Source organism: Talpa occidentalis, unplaced genomic scaffold (assembly GCF_014898055.3).
Source record: "Talpa occidentalis isolate TD23 unplaced genomic scaffold, MPIMG_talOcc4v2.1 talOcc4.12, whole genome shotgun sequence".
In the NCBI taxonomy this organism is placed as follows: Eukaryota; Metazoa; Chordata; class Mammalia; order Eulipotyphla; family Talpidae; genus Talpa; species Talpa occidentalis.
In genome coordinates, this window is record NW_023601212.1 from 27,532,365 (window position 1) to 27,544,457 (window position 12,093).

Consider the following 12,093-nt stretch of genomic DNA (forward strand, 5'->3'; position numbering starts at 1 on the left):
GAGCAAGAGCGGCGGGCACGCGGCGCGCAAGTCAGCGCCCGGGTAGCACAGGCGGGCTGGGCGGGGTGGGCACCTACGCCCCTCGGCTGCCGCCCCTTGGCGCGACTCCGCACAAGCCCTGCAGGCAGAGCGCGCTGATTGACAGCAGCGCTGTCCCAAAAAGGCTCTGCGAAGATGCTGATCTGCGGGTGGGTCTAGACGCGCTACACGCGTGCCAGGTTTCGGGTACCCTGTAGAGCGCGTCTCCCGAATCCCGCGGCCTCCCTGTTGCGGAGAAACCGGGCTGAGGCTCCCGCCGACGCGCCAGCCCCAGCGGTCCCCGCCGGCCGGGCAGTCGCAGCCGCGCTCGGGCCGGCGGGCGCTCGCCGCGGCTCACCATGCATTGCCACGCGGAGCTGAGGCTGAGCTCGCCCGGCCAGCTCAAAGCAGCCAGGCGGCGCTACAAGACTTTCATGATCGACGAGATCCTCTCCAAAGAGACCTGCGACTACTTTGAGAAACTTTCCCTCTACTCGGTTTGCCCGTCGCTGGTCGTGCGACCCAAGCCCCTGCATTCTTGTACTGGTAAGAAGCCCCGCTAGGGGTTGGCGCACGCGGTAGCTTCTCTCCAGCAGTTTCTGGGAGTTTAACTGCTTCAGTTCTCCTACCAGAGGGCGAGAGGAAGGGGCTCCGGGAAGTCTCCTGCTCCCCTGCAAGGGGATTATACTCGCCAGCGGCAGGCATGGCAAAGGTGTCTGCCACCTGGGAAGGGCCAGGCAAAGTTTGGATCGCAAGGTTGGAAATGAAGCGCGGGAGGCGAGTCCTTAGCAGCCAACCGCGGGTGCAAAAGTCTGCTGATCCGCTCGCGGGAGAACGCTTCCTCCTTCGCAGCACGTTGTGGTTTTCAGTCAGAAAGTTCAATACTTGACCTGGTTCAGCGCCTAAATAATTGTTGCAGGAAGTGGTATTGCTTCTCACCTTGACCTCCTCCTGTCCCCACTGGAAAGTTTTCAAGTCAAATAGTATCTGGAGGTTCTCAACAAAATCCTGAATTCAATGAACTATATACGTAAAGGGATCTCCCTCTAGGGAAGTAGTGCTGGAATATGCCTCCTTATGTTGCTAGCTTATTTTTAAGTCACTGAATAAAAAACGATAACAATAAAAACACCCCTCAAATCATGCTTCCTTCCTCCATAAGAGCGAAAACCAGTAGGAAAGATGTGTGTGTGTGTGTGTGTGTGTGTGTGTGTGTGTGTGTGTAACACATATAGGGATAATCCGTTTACGTAGAAAATAAATCCGAAGGTATTTAAAACTTTGAGTACGTTAAGAGAAGTTCCAAGTTTCAAAGTGTCACTGCATTATACGGATTTAGGCTACTGAAACTTAAGTAAAGCGGAACAAAGGAAGAAAAGTGATAACAAGTTTTATCAAAACGGTTATTGACTGTTTTCAACTAAAGGTAAAAATTCAGTATTTCCAAACCAAAAGAAACTCTGAAGTTATGCTTACTGCATGGGTGGCATGAAAAATATAGTTTTATAAGACCCAAAATTAAAGTGAAGAAGGAAGTGCAATTGAAAGGCATTTTTTTAAACACTGAGGCCCAGAACTCTGAATTTGTAATGTTTGGAATCCTTTATTTTCTGTTGATTCCATCCACTTATAGTCCCTGATATGCGTATAAGTACATATAATAAAGTGCTTTTTAAACCAAGTTGTTCTTACATGCATTTGGTTATGAAATGAATGACTGTTCTGTGTTCAATTACAGTTTTATAAATTAAAATTTCTCTGTAAGATCGAATTAGACCTGATGGCCTATAGCAAGACATGTAATATTAAAATTCAGAACCAAGATATATACAAAAGAAGAAACAAATAGGAAATTTCAGAAACAAGTTAGACATCCTTGATATTTATACATTTGTACCTCCCTCCTGTGTAAATTTTGGATGCACATGGGTGTTGGCTAGAGAAGGTAGGCTGAATCTTGTTTTAAGCATAAATAATCATTTGCTACAATGATTCAAATCCCTCTGAGGATAAAGAGAGGATTCATTTTAATCACAAATCGCAATGTACCCTGCTAAGACATTGCAGACCTGGAGGTCCCTAGGACAAAACAGAACTTCTCCTGAGCCTCTATGAAACACAGAGGGTCAACAACATTTTTAGTGACTTTGGCCGTGTGTTGAAGGCAGCTTTTCCAAGCTTATAGCAGCCACGGAATTGGATCATAGAAGAAAATATGTCAGAAAAAGAGTGAAAAATAGCCTCAGAAAGACAGTGGCCTAGTCATCAGTCAAGGCTGAGTAAGTTTTGAGTTTTATTGAACCTTGTGTGGGAAATAAATCTGAGGAAAACAAAATGATTCAAGTGTAGCTTTGTGAATGTTAAAAGTGAGCTGCACATGTGTGAGGAACTAAGAGTCTTGCTCAGTCTTGCTTTTGAAGTTCTTTGATGGTTGGGGGAGAGGGTGGTTATTGGCAGCGGTGTTCTTGCCCTATTATTCCAGTGCTTGCTTTCTTTAGGTTGTTCTTTTGAGAGTATATAGTGATTTTGCTCTAGTTGAGACTTAAAATATAGAAATTGGGATTTGCCAGTGGAATTAAACCCATAAAAACTGGCTACAATAGTCCATACTTTCAGATCATAAGCCTTCAGTGGGTTTACAATTACAGTTAAAGCCTTACATGCATTAGATCATGGGAATCCCATTAGTGATTTCTCAAGGGTTTCACAAATACCTTACTTTAAAAGCATTTTGTCGTTTTAAACAGTTACGTTGAGGATCAAAAATCTTAGAGATTGGATGAATTTAACCTTTAAAAATTGAATTTTAAAAGTGACAATAAGTTGCTGGCATCCACAATAGAAAACTACATCCCTATATATATATATATTTGCTAGATAGAGGTAAATATTTAGCATGTTCAGTGGAACTATTGAATAAAATCCAAGAAGAGGAATAAATGGGAATTAAAGTTACTGAACTTTCTCATTCATTGGTTGCTGTTTTAAGATATAAATAACAGAAGTGAACTCTGTCAGATAAAATAAAGAAAACTAAGATTAAAAAAGCTACCACCTTTCAAAATAAGTACGTAAAATTGGGGTAGAAAGAAAACTACATCATGTAATGAACTTCTGCAGTCCACATTATTTAGATTTAGCAAATTTAAATGTCAGTTTATGATATGGGATCTCCTCAGGCAGAAAAGAATGCTTATTCAAGTACACTGAGAAATGGAAACATTTTTCATCAGGCAGATAATCACCTGACAGTATTTATTATTAGACACTCTAACCTTGATGGAGTACTCATCTTTGAAAAACATTATTGTTTATTTGAACAGGCCCCTTCTTATTACACATGTAATAATTTTAGCCTTAGAAAACTGTCTCTAAATTTAAGTCTCCCAAAGATCTCCTAAATCACTTGAGAGAGAGACCTTAAGAAAAGGAATTCTTTCCTTCTAAGTCACACTGAAGGAAAGTTTATCATTAAATTCAAAATAAAACTTTAAAAAACTAAGGCAAAAGAGAGCTTACCTTAGAAAATAAAATTGTTATTCAGACTATTAATGAGGTGTGATAACTCCTATATGTTTAGAGTTAACTTAGTGTGTGATATAGTCACCTTATTTTGAAATCTGATAACAGTAATCCCCATTCAGAATGGAACTATATTGGCATTTAGAAATCAGTAATGATCTCGCATAAACATTAGAACATTGGCAGTGACTGACCGCCAAGAATGAGGTGCACATTATGTTATGGTAAATACTATTTAAATCTCTAATGCACTGTTTTATTCCATGGGCTGTGATGATTGTTTCTTGGTGGAAGAGCCCATTGAAGAGACCTGACTTCTTAGGACAGAATAGATTGCAGCAGTATTAGCACAGTCATTCTGGAAGGATCTTCTCTTTCAGTTTGATCTTTAGAAACAGACAAAAACAGAGTATCTAAGTTTGAGGGGTGTTTGGAAAAAATGGGTAACTTGCTTCACAGAAACAAGGATGTAACAATTTACCCTAAGGGTTTTCACAGGAGGATGCTGAGAAAAGAACCTACTGTGCTAATTACTTATAAGTTATTCTAATTATTTATATTTAACTTATAATTACCCTAGACTTGTACATGCACATTTGAGGGGAGGTGAATGTAGCTATTTGGGCATTTTACAACCTGTGGCCTGTAAGTGCTTTTTAAATATAAAAAGCTATATAAACTTACTCTTTCTCCCTCCTCTGGCAGAATGGTCTGTTGAATCTTTCCATTACCTTCAGTGGCCAGACTTATAGAACTGACTGTTGAGTTACAGAGTTGGAAGGGATAGTAGAAGCACAGATCAGTCTCCCCAGGGAGAGGGTATATTTTTGCAAAGTGCTAGGGTCATAGCACTTAAATGTAGTTTCAGTCTACATTGTATGCCGCCGTTTTTCTCATTAGGATACACAGAAATCAGGAAGACTTCTCCAACTTGGTTACACACCCGTGATAAATCTGTGCAGTCACACCCAAGGGACAATCAACCAGCCAATTAAAAGGGATGTTTGGGGAAAGGTGTTTATCTTAGGAGGTGGCATTGAGAACATTTTATCCTTTGGTGGGTGTAAGAGAAACAAGTTCTTTGGGGTGGTGTCCTTGGGTTCATATTTATCACAAAGATTGGGTGTCATCCAGTGAAAACTAAAATGAGCTGTGGATGTGTATGATGATTTCTTTGGGAGTTAGGGAGCTGGCTACTTCTTTATGGAGTTGGTTCTAATGATCCCCCAAATCTCAGTTTGGTCTCTGACTCGGAGACCAAAGGATCCCATAGGATCTTGGGAACCTGAGAGCTGGGCACTGGAATGTTAATGGAGAGAAATGTAAACTGGGGTTTGGGAAAATGATCACTATCAGCAAGCATTTGTGTTTCTGCCAGAGGCAGAAATATTAGCAATTAGTCATAACTGCTTCTCCTGTTCCCATTGTGAGGGATAGTACATGGAGGGGTATATGCATAAAAAGGACTCATCCAGGGTCAGAATATATTTGATTTGGGGGGGGAACCTCAGTTGTTGTCTTATTGCTTCTTGAATTTTCTGACTCCTTTGTTTGTAGATTGTTAAGTAGAGACGCAGAGGGTTTTCCTACAAGTCAGTTATAACTAGCAAATAATTTATTAGCAATTTCTTCTCAGGCTCTGATTTTTATAATAGTAAATAGAAAACTGATTAAAAACTTAGTCCACAAATTAAAATGCTTCTCCAAATAGCTATAAATTTTAGTACTGAATTAAATTTAGTATTGAATTCAGTAATTTCATTCAACAAAAATTTACACTTGCTTGGTGATGACACAGTAATTTTCATTATTTTTAAGTTCTAAATCGACACTGACTGTTGAGAAGTGTAAAAACTTTTTCTAAACTACTTGTAGAACCACTTTGCTAAGCATTTTTCTATATTGTTCTCTTAAGTATATGATGGGCTGGTTAGAATTGGGCTAGGGGAACATTGCGACAATTTAATACTTTTGCTTACCATATGGAATTTTCTCTTTGAACTTCGTATAAAGGGTGTTATCACCTGGAAAATTGTCACATTAGCCTGGGTTAAATGCAACTGCAGTGAAATTTTAAGATAGTAACTCTTTAGGGAAGCCCCTTTCCTGCAGATTTCCTGGTGTTCTTTTCAGCTGTACCTCTGGATTGAAAACTGAATTTGGGATACAAGCATGGACATTATAAGGTAGTTAGGTTGCAGGAATCTAAATGAAAAGATTCCTAGGTTTAATATACCCCGGGCAGCTATGTGAAAAGCAGTAAGGATTGGGAAATGCATTTTAAAATGAAATTTTAAAAAAGGAATATGGAAAAAGAAAGAGTTGCTTTGAAAGGCTTGCTGCCACTTGATTCAGCCTGGTACACAGTGTCCTTTGGAATGACTACCCGAAATACAAGGTGGCTTCTGGAATTCTCTCAGTTCCCTGATTGTAAATGGCTGAAGCTGATTTTACTTAGACTCATTCAGGAGCCTCTGAAGGGAGAGGACCACAGCCTGGCCCTCCCCAGCACTTAGCATTCACTGTGGGCAACTGAATATATGTTAAGTCAGAAAGCATTTTTAGGTGTTGTTTGCATTTTTAGGTTTTGTTTGCACTTTATTTTGAGGTCAGGGAGGAAGAAGAACAGAGATGAAAGGCTAGGCAGCTCACGTGTTTTGAACCTCCCTCTTTTGGATTAAACCTGTGAACTTGTGTGGGTGTTGTGGAGCCTGCCCCCCACACCTGCCACTTGTCTTGCCCCGGAGTGAAGTTAATTCGGGTCGTATGGCTGAGCGTGTTGACGATCTCTTAACTGGAATATGGTGAGAGGACTGCAAGGATTTGGATCAGGGGTACAGATTAGAGCCTCCTCTTGCATTCTCCTTTGGGTGGTGTAGTTTCACACACCTGTCTGGGGAAGCTGGTGTTTTAATGTGGCCCCACTGATGGACCCCACACTCTCAGCTCCATTAGTCTGAGACTATCCTGAGGCCCTGGCCCTCACAGAAGTGTTGGGAGTGGCACACTTCTCATGGAAGTAGCATGACAAAGAGAAAAAAATTGAGAGCAAAGGATTGAGGATCTTGGGGGGCAGACTGTCCACATGCAGTGAACCGCCTCTGTCTGCTTGCTTCTGGTTTAGCTGCCTGTGAGGATGGAATGGCTGTTTCGTCCTCCACAGCATGGATGACAGAAATAGAATTGGCATTAGACTCTATTAATAATGGGATTTCAGATCAGGCCCTTTACAAACTTGGTGGCATTAATAAAATAAATTCTCTGGTTCCAGGAAGAAGGTGGTAGTGGTTGTTTTTTAACCAGAAAACCTTTGCAAACCCTCAGGATTTAATTTATTTTATTGCAGCTTAATAACAGTTAGAAAAAGAAATGTCTTGTTAAAACTAATGCTCTAAATAAAAACACAGTTAATTTTCCATTACACTGTCTAATTACTCATCATCACCAGGGCATTTTTATATGGCAATTTAACTTCTTGAAAGTGGAAACTTGGCAGACATTTAAGGAGGAAAGCAGTGCATCTAGATAGATATCAGAAGATGGTCTAATTACATTTGGGCTACAGTTGACTCTTACACATGATTGCTCTGGAGAAGATAGGTAGATAGAGAGCCTCTTTCTTCGGTCGCTAAGGAGAGTCTCTGGTTTCTTTAGTGCCAGTTGAAATCAAATACAGAGGGAGATGATTCTGAACATTAGCTGACGTTCAAGTACATCTGCCAGTGACCAGTTGAAACTGATGTCAGGACTACTTAATAGGCCTGGAGGACAGCTCTCTGTGCCTTCTGATCCACTGGCAGAGTTCACAAAGATGAACATGGCCTTTCTCCAAAGAAAGGTCAAGTCTCCAAAGAGACTGAATAGAAGCCAATTTGGGAGGATCTCAAAACCAAATAAATCCATGAAGAGTCCAAGCAGAGATGCTTATGCGATTCCTGTTTATTGCGTCTCTCTAGCTCACCAGCATGTCCTCATGAACATGGTCTTCTGAATATTGGGGATAGATAAGTATTTTCATGGTGTGTGTTGAATAGGCTTGGCGGCCACCTCGGTGATGCCAATGTACTTTCGGTCATTATTAAAAACAACTTACATATGTGATAAATGATATGATGATTGTCCTTTCGCTTTTCTCATTGAAGGATCATGTATGATGCGTGGGGTGGCACAAATGGACTCCAGGTGGACTCATAAAGTCTAGGCTGTATTTTCATACCAGGAATACCAGACCCCTCCCTAATACTGATTGCCCAGGTGCCACTGCTCCCCTCCTATTTCCAGAGCTCATTTCCCCCTGTAACTTAAACATGGCTGAAACAGGTTAATGACCATTTCACAGATGAGGTCACTACCACTTGTGGATTGAAGGATGCATAACTTTGATGTTTGGTTTAAGCAATATCTAGGGGAATTGCCTTTACTTATTTCAACAACAGAGACCTGAGTTCTCTGGATCAGGAGGAAACAGCCCGGGCAAGGAGAATTCCTGCAGAATATAGCCAAAGGGAGCCACAAATAGGTAAAATGAAAAATGTTTTATACCCTGAAACTTCTTATTTATATTCATAACAATAATAGAACCTTAACTGGCCTTTTGGGAGCAGAGGATCTAACTTGTAATAGGCACTGGGCTAAGTACTTTATGATCAGCTTCATATTCTCCATAAGAGACAGGTATTATATTTCTGGTTTACTAAAGGGAAGTCATGAAATTAACTGACGTTACCAGAGTCACTGAATATCTAAATATCTCTTATAAAACAGTAAGAACAAAGAAAAAATGAAGCTCTAGAGTCTAGTAAACATGAAATGATGTTCTTCTTCATTGGTAATCAGGAAAATGCAAATTTAAATGAGATACCATTCCATACCCATCAGCCAAAATTTCAAGAAAATGGTAATATTGGTTGATGCTAAGGATGTGGAGCAGCAGACATTCTCCCACTGCTGGTGGGAATATGATTTGCTATAATCATTTTGCACAGCTCTGTGGCAGCCCCCAGTGAAACTTCAAATACACACAAACCCTGGCAGTTCCACTTCTGTGTATGCCTTGAGAAATAATTATATGTGTGCAAAAGTACACATATCTAAGAATGCTCATTCTTTTTTTTTTTAAAGATTTATTTATTTATGCATACAAGAACTGGGGTATAGGTCACAGGTGTGGGGGGTGAGAGGATTCACCAGAGACAGAGCAGGGAACAGAACAGGCAGATTGTCTGAAATACACTGCTGAGGGGAGCAGCAGGCAAGTCAGGAGAGGTCTGCTGCGCCATGTGGGTTAGCTCCCTGTCCAGGGATTGAACTTGTGCTGCAGTGGCTGTGGACAGCTTCATAGGTTGCATCTTATCCTCTTGAGCCACCAGGGAGGCCCAGAATGCTTATTTCTATGTTGTTTATGACAGTGAACAATCCGAAGTAATCTAACTGCCTTTCAGAAGGAAAAGGGATAAAATCATATGTGTTCTATTAATGCAATGGAATTCTATGTGGTGATGAAAATGAGTGACTCAGATCTACTTGTGTTAAATATGGATACATTCTAGAAATACAATGCTGGAAGAAAACAAGTTGCAGATTGATACATTCAACCTGATATCATTTATATAATGCTTGAAAACTTGCAAATTAATACTATATTGTCTAAGGAGGCAAGGACATAAGGTTGGAGAGGGTTAGCCACAGGTTTTTATTTTCCTTTGTTATAATTTATGCATTAAGGAAAAGAGGGGGCCAGACATTAAGATTTGACAAGCACTGTCATGGCTACACAGATGTTCATTACATTATTATTTGTCCTTTTCTATATGTTTGAACTTGTTTGTAACATAAACATTGACAAATGATAGTATGGGAGACCCTGCATATCCATGAACTTGTGGAGCTTTTGATGACTTTCTTAATAGTTGAAGCTTCCAAATACAGAACTTTTTGTATAGACTCACAGTGGGGAAATAAGAGCACGTTATAATTAGACACAAGTGTACAACTCACACTAAAGCAACCACTGTGGCTTCTAAAATTGGCTTTTGGATCTCACTTACCTCCCTGACTGGATGGGGATATTATTTGTCATCAGTATAAATACTGTTTCACCAGTAATGCTTTGGCATATAGATAAATTGTCTCCAAGCTGGACACTAGGGCTAAAAGATGTGTTTTTTTTTTAGGTGTTGTTTTTTTTCTAAATATATATATCATTAATTATGCAAGCAAAGTTAGGTTTTTTTCCCCTCTTTTTAGTGATGCTTAAAATCACAATATCTTCCTTTGGTTGCATCTTGCTTTTATACGTATTTGCTGATGAGCTAGGCCATCCTTGACTTTTGCCCAGTGGTCCATAAATTTTGATAATTTAACTTTAAAAGATGTCTAGAGAAATCTGTGATTGAATATCAAGGAACTGTAACTGCTAAAAATGGAGCTTCTTAGCAGAGAAAATAATGGTGATAATGGCATATAAGCTGGATGAGTCCTCTTGCTATTCTATAATCATGACTTGATTTTAAAACTTAGTAGAAATGATTGTTAGGATGGGATGGCTGCTCCCACAGCACTGCACAAGAAAGCTGCCTGCTAGGATAGTAAATGGTCATCCTGTGGTTTGGAGAAGTTTACCTAGACCACATTGCAGTGACAACTGTGGTGGCAGGTGCTTGTTCAGCCTATCTTAACAGCCAAGCCATTTTCTTTTCTCTGCAAATTAGTTTCCATTTAGAAATATTGCCTTAACACGTTTTGGCAAAAATTCAACCTTTGGGAGCACTGTCTTTCTGTGTCTCTTCAGAGGGAAAGTACTCCATAAAGTGGATGAAACAGCTTGTACAGAGTTTGCCAAAGCATTCCCCTCCTGACACCACTCCTGTCTGTTTAAATAAATACACAAGCAGAGAAGCAGACACTTCTAACCCCTCCAAAGACCTCACCCCAGCAGACGGACTATGGCCAGTGTGTGCTTGGCTGTGCTGCCACACTCAACAGAAATGAATGACCACATCTAGGGGACTATGGCCAAATTGGACATGCCTGCAAGGACAGTGGCTCTCAGGTTTATTGCCAGTGAACAGGCTTTCATGAGTTACATTTTATCTTACCCAGACAGGTACACACCGTGATTGAGGTCAATCCAATGGACTAAAACTTTCTCATATGTCAACCTCGTGGCTCTCTTTAGCAACATCCAATTCCGCCTAAAATGGACTCTTGGGGCTGTGAATGGAAGCAGCATCATCAAGAAAAAAGTTCCAGAGAGCTGCTAGAGACCAAGTGCATGAAATAAAACACAGATAACTTGCTCCCACAGCCCATGAGCATCTGCTTACTGGCAGCAAATCTGACCAAACTTCTCTTTGGAACTACTGGGGAAAATACTAGTGAAAATGTAGGTTAGTTATGGTAACTTTGAATAAGTTCCACCGAGGGAGAGAGAGAAGGAGGGTAAGTCTTAATAAAGTTCCAATCAAAGTCTTGTCTTTTTCATGACTGACAATTTCATTGAAATAATTGATAAGTCAGAGGAGATTTGGGAGGAGGCTGTTGTTAATTTTGTTGTCCTTGGATGTCATGGTAGGTCATTATCGCTCTTAGCACATTAAACAGCTGTATGTCTGAGAAGCTTGTTTTCAATTTTTGGTTTCAAGTATAGCATAAAGGAGCATCTCATTGGAATGCTGACTTTTGTTTATTTTTCCTGGGACATTGAGCCTTTGGCAGACGGAACAACTAGCTGCCAAAACAGAACGTGTTTCACTTTTTTAGGGAACTGCAGATAGAAATAACAATAATTATAAATAGTGACTTATATGCCAGGCACTAGATGCTCCTCTATATTTAAGGCATTTAAGTTAAAGGAAACTCTGTGCTGAGTAGTTATCATCGCTGTCTTTTGGGGGAGGAAAGTGAAGCTCAGAGAGGGCAAGAAATGGCAACAAGGTCACCTTGAGTTGGTGGTAGACTTAAGATTGTAACTCAGGTCTGTCTTTTTCAGTATAAAATTCCAGATGATATATAATCAAATGAAAGCATGTGAAGTGGAAGTCAAGTTTGTCCCTCTCTATGCAGGCTCCATCCTATATTTAAAGCAAGATCAATGAAAGTGCCAGCTCTGTAAGAATTTATTTTGACCCTATACAATTTTACAATTATTTCCTGTGTGTAAGACAATCTTTTATTTCATTTCCTTTGATGATTTGAGTTTCTCAAGAATTCCAGAAGAGCTCTAAGAAGCAGTGCAATCTCTGGAGGATGTTCCGTAGGAGATTCCTTCTCTTTGGTTGTGTGAAAATGGGTTAATCTCATTGTCTTTGAATGTGACATTCCTAAGGCTCCTTTGGTTCATGAGTTGTAGGTTTCTGTGGAATAAAGCTTTTCATTGCCAGAATTCCCATCCATTCATTCATTCTTCTGAACCAGAGAGAAAATGTTTAAAACTCAATGCCAGCAAAATGCTTTCAGAGCAAAACTAGAACGTTTTTCATCAAATATTTCTTATTAAGTGAAAATTTAACTCCAGTCATTTGTTTGGCATCACTTAAACTAAAGAGTCTAATT

General features: G+C 40.2%; 1 protein-coding gene across 1 annotated transcript in view; it reads left to right on the forward strand.

The window, feature by feature from the left end:
• Nucleotides 1-280: 280 nt before the first annotated feature.
• BARX2 (BARX homeobox 2) overlaps nt 281-12,093 on the forward strand; it is a 68,892-nt gene continuing 57,079 nt past the window's right edge. Inside the window, exon 1 of the mRNA XM_037504344.1 lies at nt 281-564. Within this exon, the coding sequence (XP_037360241.1) occupies nt 378-564 (187 nt within the window). The 5' untranslated portion in view covers nt 281-377. The remainder of the gene's footprint in view (nt 565-12,093) is intronic.